This window comes from Coloeus monedula, assembly GCF_965178545.1.
Source record: "Coloeus monedula genome assembly, chromosome: 6".
NCBI classification, from domain to species: domain Eukaryota; kingdom Metazoa; phylum Chordata; class Aves; order Passeriformes; family Corvidae; genus Coloeus; species Coloeus monedula.
The window spans coordinates 37,673,333-37,690,620 of record NC_138786.1 but is presented as its reverse complement, the minus strand read 5'-3'; the positions used below and the strand labels follow the sequence as shown (position 1 = coordinate 37,690,620).

Genomic DNA, 17,288 nt, shown 5'->3' with positions numbered 1-17,288 from the left:
ACAGAGTTTGGGCTGCCACAAGCACCAGCCCTATGTACAAAAAACTTCTGGCTCCTGAAATAGATGAGTTAAAATTATGCTTGTGGACAATTTCCATGGCTTCTTCCACAGAATGAAAGCCAATATGCTCGAGAAGCTGCTGTTGAGGGTGTAATAGTTGTTTCTCTCCTATCTTCCTTTTTACTCTGAGCTAGTTACAGGCAAAATTTATTCACAGCCAGCTTGTACTGACTTACACCAACACCCTATAAAAAAAGTATCTTCTCTCTTTCTTTGGTACATCTGCTAATCCAACAAACCCAACCTGAAGTTCAAGAATTCAAATTATTTGCAGTATTATTTCCTTTACTAGCAACCAAATATGGCAAATGAGACTTTTCATAGTGCTCCCCTCCCTGAATAAGTTTACATATGTTTAATTCAGAAAATTATCCAAATGATAAGCAAGAAATATTGCAGCCTACACTTTCCTTGCTATCTTGACTCTACACAATTAACGGGAATATCAAACAGTAAAGTTATTTTGATTAATAATGAAATATGATGGAATTCATGCTCTTGAAGCAATACGTGCAATGTTTACACAAGTGTCTGAACGACAAACTGAGGCTGACAAATTGAATGAAGAAGCTGCAGAAACTTTATAATGCTATCACACTGCACACTGAAACGTACTAAAAATTCTGTTTGCAGCTGTGCGCAGAAAAAGTTTCTGTGCCTTGAGCATAGCACAGATATCTAAGTAGAGCACATTTATGTTTAACTGACTTATCTACTTATTCGTGCATTCGATTTTTTTTTATTAATTTCAATGTATTCCTGTTCACAAAAAGCTGATACACATTCACTGAGTCACACAGAATCTGTGAATGGGTCGGGTTGGAAGGAACCACTGGAAGTCACCTAGACCAATCTCCCTGCTCAAGCAGGGTCCAACAGAGCATGTTACTAAGGATTCTGTCCAGGTAACTTTTGAGTATCTTCAGTGATGAAGACTCCACAACCTCTCTGGGCAGCTCGTTCCAGTGTTTAATCACCTGCACATTAAAGAAGTTCCTACTTTTGTTCAGGTGGAATTTCTTGTACATCAGTTTCTGCCCACTGCCTCTCTTCCTACTGCTCAGCACCACCAAGAAGAGCCCAGCTTCTTCTTCTTCTCCTCCCTTCAGATACTTACATACATTGGTAAGATCCCCTCTCAGTCTTCTCCAGGCTAAACAGCCCCAGGTCCCTCATAAGTGACATCCTGCCATCCCCTATTCTTCTTTGCCCTTTTGCTGGTCTACCTATAGGAGCTCCATGACTCCTTTGTACTGAGGGATCCAGAACTGGACTCAGCACTCCAGCTGCAATTGCATTAGTAAAAACTATGTCACCTGTATTTTTAATCCTTAGGACACATTATATAAAGAGACAGGACTAACAATACCCTGTAGCACTGATGTTTGCCTTTCTATTTCAACCCCAGGTCCTTAATCCTCAGTAAAAGAAAGATGTGCCTACAACGCACATTGGTACCCTTCTGGTGGACTGGTGTTCAGGAAATTACAAGCGCTGAAACAGCTTATAATTTGTGTGTATAGAAAATATCACCTATATTCACTGCATCATTAAGGCTTGCATTAGATGCTTTGAGTTACAAAGCATAAGGTGAAATCTCACCAAACCTCTGCTATAGTCACTTTGTACCCAAGCAAAGAACACAGAGGTCTAAAAACCAGCTGATCAGCAGCAGCATAGCAGGTCTACCTTAGGATGAAAAGGATCCCCCTAATATATTCTTTTTTTCCCTCCAGTGTCTTCACAGACAGATTTCAGAATCAGGCTACGTGTCTCTCATCCAAGACAGATGATTAAGGATCCCACCACACAAGAGTATTAGACCATATCTTATATCAGCCTCTTAGCAAACAGTGCCACCTCAAAAGCTGAAGTATAACTGACCAGGGAGACCGACTGAGTTCTGGAGGATAAAGAGACAGAATAATCATATCTGCTAGCTGACAGGCACTGAACGCTCTTAGCAAGGAACAATATTCAAGCCTCAGTACAGCTGTAGATGGCCTGACCTGACTACACCACTCATGCACTTTTTCTAGTTTTTGCTACCTTTTCCACTGCACTAATTTCAAACTTCTAGGTGAGATCTTCCAGTCATAAATAGCCTGGTTAACCTGACTCCTCTCTGCCACAGATTTCTTCAGAGCCCCTCTGATCTTTTGTTAAATTTCTTGCCACTTCATAGATAAAATGTGCCTGCAATTACAGATACACTTTGCACTTGAAGATGCAGAACAAGGTCTTGCAAGAACGAAGACTTCTGTCTTTGCTGTAATTTCAACTGGCAATAATTGGAGATAAACTAACACTAGAAGATGGTTCATCTCCTTGAATAAACCATAAAAAGACGTTCCTTTAGCTTTTGTGTGTGGTGTCTCATTACAACCAGCAGCTTAAAAGAACCACTAGTGTGACTTTCCATTACAGGATCCTCACTTCAAACTCATAATATAGCTCAGAACTGTCCCAAAGGCTGGATCCTGGCTGTGTCACTCCTCCAGCCTGCTTGCTGCCTTCTCTTTGGAGGAGTCATTGAACAACTGCTCACACAGGGGATGTTTCCAACAGCCACAGATCCTCTTCTGCCCAAGAACTAGCAGGTAATAAGAGATCAGGACACTATTGACTAGCCCACATAAAAAGAGAATAGAAATCTTAAAGCAAGATTCTTCCTCCTGCTCAGTGGAACTATCAGTGAAACAACTGGGCAGAGGAGTATCACAAGCTGGATAAAGCTGTCACCCTAAAGCTAAACTGCCCTCATCTAAACTGATCAGTAAGTATTATAACATCCATTTCACACCAGATCACATGGAGAAAGATGTGGAAAGACAACTCTCACTGTGTAAAATGTTTGGTTTTGGACATGGCAAACTGAACACGTATGTCACACTAATGCAATTTACAATGGAGTATTTATTTAGTGAAGTGAAAACACTGAAAACATTAAAAATAACATCTGCACTATCTGCAAAGTACAGGCCTAGAACAAAAAGCTAATCCGCCACAGACACTGTCCCTTTGCACTCTTTCTTAGCTATCTGAATTAGCATTTTTCTGCTCAACCCCTTTCCACCTCCTGCTTTCAAGGACATTTGCCAGTCATGTCCAGATTATTATGAGAATTGTACTAGGCAAGAGCAAAGCCCAAACAGTCTCTCTGACAAATGAGTACAACTTTTTTTTTAATGAGAGGTCCTAATCCAGAGAGGAGAACCGGGTAAAAGAGTGATTTTACTACAGAAAAAGAAGACAACAATGAGATTACTTCAATCAGCTCCCCAAACCACTCTATTCTTTACCGTCATCCCCTGGACATGGGGATGATAAGAAGCAGATTTGAACATTTACTTTTTTCAGAAGAAATTGCTAGAGGAGAAAATGCAGTACCATTATTCATATGAATTTCTCTCACCTTCAGCAACTGTCAGCTGAACGCTAGGGTAGTTTGTTCTTCCTATTCAGAGTAACTGGTCTAAAATCCAACAAGGCAATTGCAGTTAATCTAGTACTTAGCATACACTTAGCCACTGTTGCCAGACCTCAGAGGGCCCAGTTTGCAAAGCCTCTATTCTTCACAATTTTTTTTCCTGAATACCTGGAAACTATTTTTCAGAAACAATAAAATTTAAAGAACTTGCACTGAATAAACTATCACACCAGCTTCAACAGGCAATGTGTGTTAATTCAATCTCCATGAGCCAAGAATTAAATTTAAATTTATATCGAAAGAGTGTGAAATATTAACGTGTAAACTCATACAATATTTTGGTCTCTAAATTAAGTTTACAGAGTCTACTGAGTCTGACAGTTCATAATGAAGCACCAGGAGTGTCCAAAGCTAAGATAACCCTGACAATAATTTGCATTTGTCAATTAAATTTATTTTGACAACAGAAGCAGACCATTTCAGCATGCAAATCATATTTGGATGAATATAAAGAACTGTTTTAAAATCCCCACTGGTGTGACTAGGGTTTTTTTCTGTTTTTCAATCTATCCTAAACCCACATGCCTTTCCTTTCCTGCACCTATTTAAAACATCAAAATACAGCATGAAATGAAGAGTAAATCTACATCAAAATCTGATATTAAAAATATTCACCATTCAAAATTATATCAAGTAAAATTTACTATTACCCAAATAACACCCATAAAACAGCTTCAAAACTTTACTGCAGAAAATAATTATGTACCTTCACCACAGAAGAAGCAAGCAAGCTCAGAAATTGAGAAAAATATTGTATATTGCCATTAAACTAAAAGGAAAGGTCAGATGCCTTGCAACTGAGATGTGCAACAAGGGGCAAACAAACACTTACACAAAGAGCAATGACAGAATACAGATATGCTTCTTAAACTGTATGCTATACACAATTTGTAATGTAGCACTGGGCTTTTTTTCATCATTTCTCTTCAGGAAAGAAAAGAGAACAGCACCATACCTATTCAGCTTCAATTTCAGGTAACTTAAAAAGTCACCCTTATAAAGTCACAATTCTTTTTCATGCTAAATCATGCATAGTTTTATAAAACATCAACAGTATTTTTTTTAATGCTGATTTGAAATTCTCCTCTTACTGTTTTTGATGTTCATTTCTGAAGAGACAGTCTACTCACCACCTGGAACTCCCTGGTCCTGTATATTACTATAAATTGAGCCAAGATCTGGTTTTCTTCAGTACCACACAATGCTATAATGTAGCTGTGCACTAGGCTACACCCTGATCTGTGTGACACTGACATAAATATGAGTAAATAATTTGGTTTGGAAGTTTGGTGAGTCACATGACAAAGAATTTAAAACTTCCAAATGTCTTCAAGTTGGTGGCATCCCTTTATTTTTTCCTGTTCAATGTACATTGAATAGAAATAAGACTTTTAATGTTTAACCAGCAGAGACAAAAATATGTTTTTTGGTTTTATTTAAAACCATCTATCAAAACACTGCTATCAAAAAAAATCCTTTTAATTACAATTCTTTGAAAATTCATATTTGAACTAACAAAAATTCCTTTAATAAATATTTCAGCCTTACCTGAAAAAGGTATTCAGGAGATAATTAAGACATAGATATTGCTGAAAGATGCAAACATCCAGAAAAATTATACCATTTATAGGATAAGGCAATACAAATATTGTAGGAACTCTGTGTTATGTTGATTTTAAATCTGAGAGGTGACGAAAGTAATTTCCTGTATGACTAGCAACAGCAATGCTTCTGCTTTTATAGAACTTGAGAGAAAAAAAATAGTATTCACATTGCTTTCACTTTGCTTATCTTGACTAATTGTCTTTCTGATTCCTATTAACAATCTTTTTAGAGCTTATTATTATAAAGATTTTAATAATATGTGCTTTGTATGGGGAAAAAAGTTATTTCAGAAGGTGGGAAAATTAAGAACACTGAAATAAAATCTGAAGCCTTCTACATTTAGGTCTCCTCTACAAACACAGTTCAGTTCAATACTCATTACTGCAATTAGTAAAAGATTGCTCAGTAAGATGTGAAACTATTTGTTAGTCCCAGTCAGCTTCCCACTGGGCAGATGTACACTTCTAATGGTTTTCACTGCTATGGCACCTTAATATCCAAAGAAAAGGGTGATATGACACACTTTAGCAAATGAAGCAATTCCAGTATTAACCTGAAGCTGGTTCTGCCAGCTGAGACAGCATCAGTCTCTAGAGCTGTCAAGCTGTCACACTTCACTAACACTGACTTGCCTTTAATGTTAATGAGGAGGCAGCAGACAGCCTAATTTAATGGTCAGCCCCCACAATGCAGCTTGTCCACAAGGCAGAAACATTTGTGCAGGGCTCTGAGACTGCCTCTTGAACAGAGAGGCTCTTGCTGCTTCCCACGCAGCCCTTGCACTCTGAAGGGAGAGAATAATAAAGTTCTTTCCCAGTCTTTAGGGAGGCTAATTATCCATCTCCAGTAATATTTATTACACTTATGTCTCTTTTAGATAAATGATCAAACAAATACACAGATTTCTCAATTTAGCAGCTAGGTAATGCAAAGGAATCATAAGCCTTATTTTTCGTAATATCATTAATTCACACATAACATCTGAAACCCCTGTTTTTAAAATGTTTTAAAAGCTGCAAAATGGGTAAGGATGTTTCTAACTTTTCCAAGCACGCATGTTCAATACATGAGAAAGAATCCACTTCGGAAGTTTTGCTCATGCAAAAGATGGAACAGAAGAATAAAGCAGAAGTAAAGAAGTAGAACTCAACACAAATTAACTAACAGTGGACATGAACAAAGCCATTTTCTCCAGACTGACCCTGGATTTTGATTTGGAAAGCAAACTTGCATCTGAGGAAAGCAGCAGTGTTTATGCAGAAATATGTATCACATTTTCAAGCTATTAGAACATTCCTCATCTGCCAGTTTGTTGAAGAATGACTGCAGCATAAGCAAAGTTACAGATGATTAAAGAATAATATGCTAAATAAGATGCGTCTCCCTGTAAGGTGACTAAGACTAATAAAAATAGAACCAAAAGTCACAGTAGTTTCCTTTTCCACCTTCTTTTAAAGAAGGAAAAGTACCCACACAAAACTGCTGCCAAGATTGCGTGAAGCTGATAATCTCTTTAATGACTACTGGAACTGTAAGACACATCTTGTTGTGTTGCTTTTATACCCATTAGGTATTTTTCTAGTCTTCTTTTGACTCAAGAAAGCTATGGGACCTGTGATGCAGGAAAAAAACCCAGTCTTGTAAAATTAAAACCCAATACCATTTCACATATCCTATCAATGTCTCTCTTATGCTCAGATGCTGCAAAGCTACAGTTTTTTATGCCCCATCTGGGCAAACCCGCCACAAACAAAACATCTTTACACCAGCGCTCTTTCTCGCACTCACAGAAAATTCTGTAAGTGGCTTGCAATAATGTGTGCGGGTTTTGTAAATTTGTTTAGAGGCAAAATAAAAATATCCTACACTGCTTATCCTGAGGAAGCCACAGATTAATAATGAAGGAACCATAATGCAAATACTGTATCTCACATATGCATGCATGCAAATCAAAGAACAACGTTCATGCAAATTAGATATTGCACTTCTAAATTTACTAACTAAGATATATATGCTGTCTCTGAGGAAAAACAGAGAAATTATTCCACTAATACCATGACTGTTCAAGGCATCTTCAAAGGATAAAGAAAGAAAGCACAAGAAAACTGGAGAGGGAACAGAGTGGCACAACACTTTCTGTAACAAAGTAAAAGACAACGAAGGGCTTAGAAAATACAAATTGCAAATGAAGATGGAGTCCCCAAAGCAACAGAATTATGTAGAATGCTCCAAAGATCATCAAGACCTGTAACACTGTCTTCCACACCCTTGAAAGGAACCAAGTTGAAGAAAATAAAAGCATGCTAAATAATGCTATGGACTCTTTGAGAAAAGAGACAGAAAGCAAGTAAAAGAAGCATGCACAGTTCAAGCTGTAATACACAAAAATACATCCTTACAATGAGGGTGAAAAATAGCCACAATAAACAGGAGAGAAAATTCTTCCTAAATCACAAATTCATTAAGTCAGTAAGAACACATGGAATTACGTATCTTATTACTCCTTGTCTGCTGTGTTTGTCTTCATCAAAAGCAGAATACATTATTTTTTTAAACTGCAAGAGTCAACTTCAGCATGGTCAAGAAAACCAACTAATGGGAAAGACAAATGTAAAGTGATGCTACCACTCCTAATTTTATGAAGCTAGGATTGATGAAAAACTAAGCTGAACTCAACAACTGTAGGAACAATCTGAAGCCATTTCAGAATTCAAATAAAAATCAGACATCACCAAAATTTAGAAGAAATACAGGATTAAAGTAATTTCCATCACCTCTCTGTCCCAGAGGACGCAGTGCACCACCATAACCACTCACACTCCTGAAAGCAGTGCAGCATTCTGTGGGGAAAGGGCACAACAATCCCTTGAAAATCAAGAGTCTAAGGACCTTTCTTAAGTTAAACCAGGACATTTAGGTGTGTTGTAGTAAACAGAAATTATCAATACCCATTGTACTTTAAAAAGCCCCTAATAAAGCCACAGCTCTTTAATTGCATAATTTTACTGCCCTGATGTACATGATTCAATTATCCGACCTTACAAAAAACTTCTGTGCCACGGTCATGTTTCACGTCATTGCTTAAAACCCTGGGAGTAGAAGGCCCTCTTGCTTTGCTACAGACACATGCAACCTACTAAGCACTGTATCTAAGAAAATGAGTATGAACAGTTTGCTTTTTATCACGTGCTCCAGGTCATTGATAAGGTAAGGCACTAGAAGCCTCCTCTTTTACTTCTTCTGGGAAAAAATCATTGTATTTTTCATTACAACTCTGTTGGTTTGCTCTCTTCCATCACTCAACGCAATCACAGGCACCAGAAAGAACCTCCCATGATTATTAATAATTTCAGGGCAATAATGTTATGGCTGAGTTAGCATATTTCTGAACATTTAAGTTTTATATGTCAAAACCTTTAAGTTTTTCTGAACTTGACATCATTGAAGATTATGAGATCTTCACACAGACTTGACAGTAATTTGTCAAAAAATTTGTGTACTAAATATATATATCTAAATATATATATTTAGATATAACTGTGATTATCATGTTCATCTGATTGAAGTTGAGACATGACTGTATTAAAGAAAATGCCTGATTTTGTTAAAGGGCTCCTTTCAAATCTATAGTCATCACTGTCCTGCTAATGTTTCTGCTATGAAAGTAGGATGTATCCCAAAATCCATTAGCTGTTGTCTTCTTATAGAGGGGCGCATCTCCTACCTATATCTTAAGGTAACTCTTTAATCCTGTCTTATGAGGTCTTAGAGATAAACAGTTCTTTATTAACTAAACTTACAGACAGTCTGGTAAGAGTTCTACATATAAGTGAAACAGTTCTACGAATTTAATATTTAGTAGATTCACTTCAGTGTGTGACTGCCACTGAAGTGCAGAGACAAAGGAGTGCTGGAGGGAACCAGGGCCTGTGCACATGAATCAGTCTGCACTCAGAAAAGAGCGAGTGCAACACAAAATGCTACCATTTCAGGTTTGTATCAACATACCTGTCTGATCCCATTAAAACTGGAGCAAGCAGTCCTACTGACTCTTTCATAACTTGGACTCACAAAACTGTTAGTCAAAAATGGTCTCTGGGGGTCTTCTGCTGGCAACATTAGGTAAGGCAAGATAGGGATTTATCTAGTATGATCTGGACAACTACCAAGAATGGAGATCCCATGGACTCCCCTCCTGGTGAAGAGCCATAGCAATTATTAAATTGGTCCTGGGACTGTAAGGATTGCTTTTGCTCTTTCACCATTGAGTTCCTAACATTTTTTATGTTGGTTATTGACAATTGCTTCTGTTGAAGCGTGTCAGACAGGTAATAAATCATTACAGCCTTTTAGACCTCGTGAGATGCTTGCGCATTCTTTCAGATGCGGAATTTCTAAGTCTTGCTGAAACCAATGAGATTAGAGGGCAGCCTGCATATGGCAAGATTGTTTCATCGAAGGCCAAATCCACTACAAAAAGTAAAACTGATAACACAAAAGGAAAAAGAATGCATTAGCATACGATCGTGCCAAATACCTTATCTAAATAAATGTTGTGAATTAACAGCATTTTCAGTGTCTAACTAAAAAGCAATGAAATCAAACTATTTTATTGTATGAGCTTTACTATGTACAGACAAGAGAATTGTTTTCTACTACAAAACTTAGCAGTTTTTGGCAAGACTACATTTCCTTCAAGAGTTACAATTGACTTCTCAATCTTTTCCAAACTTAGATTAAAAGAAAAACACAACTGTAATGCTAACATATTAAAAATCACTGATAATGTTTCCAGCACCATATAACTGATAAAGCAATTTCTTAGCATGCTGGAAAAAATTAAAATAATTTTGGACTGGTGTTTTAAAACAAGATTTTTCCAAAGCTACCAAACTTCATTAACTTCAAATCTCTGAAACAGTCAAGCAATACACATACCTGCAATTGGAATATTCTGTGATACTGACAGCTGTACATCTCCAGTCCCAGGTGGCATGTCAATTACTAAATAGTCCAGTTGACCCCAGTCAACCTAGAAGACAACAATATAAATGTATGTGGAGATTTAAGTGTTTCTATTTAAGGCCCTTCATGTTTTAGTGAAATCCCTGTTTCTTATAATGCAAACAAGTGAACCAAGGACACCTAAAAGAATGATACTGAGATGCCCTCTCAGTCACACTTTCAGCATGGGATCAAGACATTATTTCCCTGAGACACAATCTTTGCTGATTATTGCAAACTGAGAGTGCAACTTTATCATCAACTTAACTGGCATAATTCTTATTTAATTATTTCCCCCCAAAAATTAGAAATAACTTAAGACTTTTATTTTGCAGATGCTTAATCATGGCTTAGAAGCAAATATTAGGTAAAACTCAGGCTAAAAATCAGGGGTTTGTGCAGCAAATATCACTCAGGAGTTGTTTCTATTAATTTAAGACTACTTTTGCTTCCTTCTTACCACTTGTGAAACTACATAGTTTACTTACTAATTTGCTACATACAAATTTAGGCTTTTTTTCCCCTGTTTTGTTGTTATGAAGTTAGAGCTATCAGTCCTGGATTTTTCTCTATGAAAAAGAGGCATTGGGAGAAAAGAAAAATAAAGAAACAAAACACCCTAGATTTGTTAAATTAAAATCACCAGGTATAATTATACACACTTACAACATTCATAACATTACAAAATAAAAAAATATTAAACTTTTGCTAGACATCAGATGAGAGCAACCATTAAAGATACGAGACTCCAACATGAGAACACTGAGATTACTTACCCTTTTTTACTAGGACAGATTTCAAGGAAAGCCAAAAACTCTCCCTAGAGCATGGTGCACAGAGATAAATGTTCTCTTAATGAGAACAGAAATGATCCTAGGCCTACTCTATATAATGGACAGCCTACCTATACCTTATCTAAACATTTCCCAACAAATATACTGGAATTATATGGTATGTTTCTGATTGATACAACATATACAAGATACAACTGTATGAGCCACTTTAAAACAGGAAAATGCCAAGCTAAGGCATTGTATTTTACACATTTCCTCAAGTGTCATTTTAACAGCAAAAAATAATCAACACTTTGCCAGTCCCCTAGTTACTGTCATACTAGACCCTGTCAGGGGAACGCTCATCCATTTTCATTCAGTTCTTCTATGGATGATGACCTTCTAGGGAAGCACATGCCATGTGAAACCTAGATCACTAATCCACTATGTACTCCAGCGAGAAATGGAATTTTTCTCTTTCCAAGGCAGACTAATGAAGAAGGAAGACTTCAGAGCACTTATGAGAGAACAGCGGTGGTAAAAGTTAGCTGAAAATTCTAACTTTACATGTCTAAATTAGGGACTTACAAGCACACCTCCCTTTTCTCATTTTCTATACAAAAGCTGCAAGACCACTGAATGGTGCCTAAGACAGTCTAGCTAAACAAGAAATGCCACTTACGTTAACCACAGAAAACACTGCACTTTTTCACATTTGATATTGATCTGTATCATCTGTAATATCTATATTTTGTCAACAAAATTGACATGAATCTAGCAGATTTCTAAAACCAGTTAGCATTCATAATCATATTTAGACTATATAACCCCGAAGAAAAACTACATATCTGTGCAAAAATATACATACTGAAACAATTACGGGTAGGAAAACCATTTTATCTGGAAAAAAGTTTGTTTTTTAGTTCGGTTTTCTTAACTAATCTTGCTTAGTTATTCACCAGATAAATGCCAGTGCTGATGAATGCCTCCTTGCCCATTAAAAACTACTTTGCTCACATGAAGGCATGAACTTCAAATTTCTATGTTTCTTAATTAAAAATCAACCATAATAAAAGTGACAGATTGAAATGATATAGATGTAGTAGTTTACAATATTAATAAAGCCACATTCCTTGAAGATTTGCAACTGAACACAGAGATCCTCCATAAGTAACACGCATAAATCTCAATGTGCAAAACCCACATCTTTCATAATAATCACAACCATTCTGAAATGCTAGATAGGCATAGGCAGTTTTAGTTTTCAGAAAGGATTAATGGATTAATTCAAAACATCTCCCCCCTCCCAAGTCTTCATGAAGGCTGATTCTGGCATCTTTTGTTAAGTTCATATATATGCATATGATATATAATATATAATATATAATACAATTATATACTTATATTATATTATATATAAGACAATTACATATAATACAATTCCAGTAATCATATTCTCCTTCCTTAAATGCTTCTACAGAATAGAATGAATAAACTGGTTTTTTGCTTTCTGCCTTGCAGCAAGATGCAGTCTGGAAACACATCTATGAGTGGCATAGCACTACTATCATTCTGATACAGTTTCTAATCACTTTGTCTGCCAAAAACTCTTGGTTCTTGGATATATTACTGGAAAAAACCCTTGGATATTTAGTGATTTTCAGCCGTTTTCTCCAGGAGCTCAAATTCAAGTCCTTCTAGGTACACCACTGCCTTATGGAGTAGTACAAAACAACCCAAATCCCACCCTTATCGGTAATTGGAATGAAAAATATTTTCTCCTCAAGCTAAAAACTGTCTGGTTTTCCATATAGTTGCCAGCGCTAACTATAAGCTAGTTCCTCCTGTGAACCAGTGCTTTCTGGGCTTGACCTAGAGCTTTTCTTTTCAGCCTTACCAGATGTTTTGCTCCTCCAACCTCTTCAAGCACTAGTCTCCTTCATCAAGTTCCATGTGATCATCCAACATACCAAGCATAACAGTTGTGCAACGCTGCTGGAGGCGACTGCAAATGCCACAGGCTCAAAGCCTTTCCTAGGCATTCAGATTTGTGGGGATACACAAATTTTTGCTCAAGAAGTTACTGTCAAAATTTACCCCATATAGTAGCAGGGAAAAAAGGGTACAGAAATCTGCCTCAAGCTTCCTAAGGTATCCCATAACATCAAACATGCACTTTCTGGATTGTCCTATAAATAATGATTTTTAATGATTTCTTAATAAAGTTGTAAACCTTTAAAAAATGAAGCTAATAAAGGAATCTTAAGCACATGGTGAATCTCATGGTAAATCTCATTGCTAGGCAACAGGAAAAATACTCTGTTAACACATAGTGTAATTAAATTATAACGCTTTATTTAATTTACGGTACTGTAAACATCTTATTTCAAAAATTTTCTTCAAATTCACAGATTGAAAAGAAAAAGAAATGTGCTGTCTATCAAATTAAGTGTGCTCTGTTATAATACTTACAAATATGAGCACAGAAAAACGGAGAAGCTACACCATCCCAGCAGCAGTGGAGAGGACATCTTACCACTGTGTAGAATAGCAGGAAGACAGGCTTTTGTCCCACAAGTTCAGAAAAAGCCACAGCAAAGATGCCAAGGTCTGTAAGTACTGAATATATAAAGGAACTACCCTCCACAAACCTCTCTTGAGTCATGCCACTGCTGTGGTGCTGAACTGGTGAAAAGAAAGTCAGGTGGCAAACCATATTGGAAAACCACTCCTAATTAAAACCAACCTTGCTTTTAATTTTGAATGTAGTCAAGTAGTTATCTTCACGATTTCATTTTCCTCTTTTTCATTTGTAATTCAGGGCAAGAAGGGAGAGCTGCACCAAAATGATATAGCCATAATTTCTGGAAAGAACTGAGCTAGCGTATTTGCCTAGTAGTGAGCAGTAGTGTCTCGACTACTATATAGGTTTGCTCAGACTTGGGCTGGGGAATGCTGCACGTAACCCCATTTCTCACTGTCCTCTTATTTGATTCTATTCTGCAAGGATTGGATGACGTTCAGTTCCTCCTCCATTACCATCCCACAGGAGTACAGCAGTATGAAAATCCTTTATTAAACACATTATTGAATGTAATTTGGATAATTTGTTATAGAAGTGTACACTTTATTTAATGGGAGAAGAAATTCCAGGTCTGTTACTAAATTTCAACACAGCAGAAAGAAAGAGGGGAAAGACATTTTTAATTAAATTAAGAACTGGAACATAAAATCAGGAGTGGCTTGTTGAAATTTACTACTGCCATTCATTCAACATTAATAAAATTGAACATATAATCAGGCTGTGATGTAACATACTAATTTGAATGCAAATCCTGTTTATATGCAACAATTTACCAAATCAGGACCACTGTCCTCATGTTCTCAATGAGTTCCAAGAAGTGTGTCTGTATGCAAATGCGGTTTCACACAAGAAAATGAGCTCAGAGAGTTCCCTTTGCAAGCAATAGGCAGACAGCAGCTACAAAAGCCTGCCTTGTAGCATCTGAAATCTGTCAGCACCTTTGCATGTACAGAGGTGTTAATGTCTTTGCCCCTCTAATGTATACAGTGTGTAAAACATTTCAAAGCATAGAAATGCAATTGCATTTTCCTTAAGCACAGTATTCATCCTTTTTAAAAAAGGCTTAACTTGGCATTTATTGTTAAGCAATGTAATTAAGTGCCATGTGCTTCTGTGTATTTTCCCTTGCTCAGAAACACCAGGAATGCTTCTATGTAAATTACTTTAATCAATCATTCTGCTTATGTGACAATCCATAATCAAAATACCAGATACGCATTTTGAGTATGGGTTCTAAATAGCAAGTTAAACCCAAGGTAGAACACATAGATACAGATGACATTTCTGCTGAGGAATGAAGCCTCAGCATCCTCTGTGCATGAGGCAGAAATGATAGAGCATTAGAACAGATGAGGGATTGCTACTTACGACTTTGAAGTAATCCTCATGTTTGGTTGTTTGGTAAATAACAGAAGATATTATTTACTTGTTCTTATTAAGAGGAATACATGCAGAGTTACAATCAAGCATTATGCAGGTGCAGACTTGGCAGCAGCCAGCCAAACTCTGAACACCAGGATCAGAAAAACAGCAAGAGCTACACTGCAGGCAGAAGTCTATTCCTGCCAGATTCATCCTCCTCTCCTAAGTACTTTGTGTGTATATTAATGATTTAATCCGGGCAAGCAGCTGAACAAAGTAAAGGTGAGAAATTACGTTCTTAAATGAAGATTTATATACCTGTTCACACGTAGTTATGTGTTAAGATAAAATATGCATTTAAAATAAAAACCATGTATTTTAACATAAAACATGTACCGAAATAATACTTCATTGAAAAATTACTTACAAGATGCTGTTTAGACACACACAGACATTAAAAACCAGTAAGTAGTTTCACGGTGTATGAAAACAGATAACTTAGGAATAATACAATGAAACGTAGCATTTTAATCAAAATTTTTAATGCATTTTCAGAAGTATTTGATAAAGAAAGAAGACATTCCCCAGACATAAACCGAAAGATTTTTAGCCCCTATGGAAACTTTCTCCTATTTAATACCATAACAGGATATGCCACAGTGCTTAACACAACTCGACACTTTCTGAATAAACACAACTGCCCCTTTAACTTGTCCTCTGATGCTTAACCAATCTCAAAGCCTTGCAATGTAACACCATGAAAAACAGATGCACTGCAACACTTCAAATTCCCTCTAAGGTATTTCTGAGCAGTCTGTTCTGCCAAATTCAGAGAGAAATTGAGGTGAAGCATAAAAACAGTTTGCTACAAAGACATCCACAAGGAAAAGGAAATTCTCCTAGTCTTTCTCAATATAGGTTAAGAGTAACTTTTAGAAATAAGTGCCTAGGAAGAATGCCAGAGTCCTGTTCAATTCAACAACCAAAACAGAAACTGGCCTCCTCCTCTTCCTCCCTGATGGCTTTTAATAATGTTAAGAACTGAAGGCAAACACAGTAACCTGAAGTTTCTGTGACCTTCATTTGTACAACCAACAAAACTAAACACTTTCCAGAAAGCAGCAATAAAGAGGTTATTCTCTGTGGGGTGTTCCAGGAGATGGAGGGAAGGCACTCAACACCAAACTTCTTCAGGAAGCCCAGTCAACATCGTGTCAGCTTGAATGGCAGATGGAACCCAGCTGTGGGTCAGTCTGGAATGCCCATAAGAGCCTGGAGATGATCTCTGCGGATGACTGAAAAGGAGTAATTCTGATGAAGACTATCAGCACTACCATGTATAAAAGGCTCTTCCTCCAGGTTCAAGCTGTTACTACAAAGAGCTTTTGTGAGCTGGGATTCCCATTTCCCAGGGATTTTTTCCCTAAAGGATGACAGTCTGGAAAGCAAACTTCTATTATGCAGTCTTGAAACTGATCATTGGTCTGCTGCTCTCTCTACTCTTGAACCACAAATTATGCAATACATAATTTGCAGAAACTTTTCTTCAGAAATACACCATCTTTTTTTTTCCAGGTTCTACAATACAGAACTGCCTGTAGTTCAGCTTCTGAATAATGATATCAGGAAAATAAATATGGATTAAGCAAGTGTCTATTCCTACGTCTTTCTGCAATAAAACTAAGCACAAAAGTTAGGTAACATAAAGATAAACAAATCAGAAGAAACTGGGCTAGTGTCACATCTTCTAATTAAGCTAATCACCACGTTGATACAGCTACGTTAAACACATCACCTAAACTACAAATTCTGAGTTCTCCTTACTCATACACAAAGGTAAAATCATTGTCTAGCTATCAAATCCAAAGCCAACACCACATTTTTAAGGCAGTATTATCAGGAGTAAACTTAAGCTCATAAAATTTATATAAGCTGTCTGAACCAGATTTCCCCTACAATAACAACAGAAGGAAATATTACAAGTGTTGGCAACAAATACCAAAAGGGAGAAGCTTAATAAGACCACTCCCCATATGTATTTCAGCCTACAATTCTGTAATTATGTTAAAAGCTGATATATAATTTAAGACTGAAGGCTTAAGTTATGCAATGGAAATGAATGTTTCTAAACTGCTTCGTAAGTTATTGAACTTCCTTAAGCTTCAGTTCATTTTCTGGTACAAGAAAAAAAATTTATAAATTCCTTACTGAGGTACAGACCGACTATTATAGGTACCACTTCATGACAACCACTGAAACAATGATCTTAAATCAGCTCTTAAACTAAAAATCATTAGATTAAAAATGTCAGAAAATTCTTTCTCAACTACAATGTATAATGCTTTTTTGTACAGAAAAGGGAACTTCTGCAGAGGCCAGTCTAAAGCCACCTAAAAAAGGATTACCGAAG

General features: G+C 36.7%; 1 protein-coding gene across 10 annotated transcripts in view; it reads right to left on the bottom strand.

The window, feature by feature from the left end:
- Nucleotides 1–17,288, bottom strand: part of NUBPL (NUBP iron-sulfur cluster assembly factor, mitochondrial) — an 84,245-nt gene that overhangs the window by 21,426 nt on the left and 45,531 nt on the right. For all 10 annotated transcript variants that reach the window (XR_014226480.1, XM_082283265.1, XM_082283267.1 and 7 more), the window contains one exon: nucleotides 10,094–10,187. Coding sequence is in view for 9 of the 10 variants with exons in the window: in XM_082283265.1 (XP_082139391.1) it covers nucleotides 10,094–10,187 (94 nt within the window). In the remaining variant the exon portion in view is untranslated. The remainder of the gene's footprint in view (nucleotides 1–10,093; nucleotides 10,188–17,288) is intronic.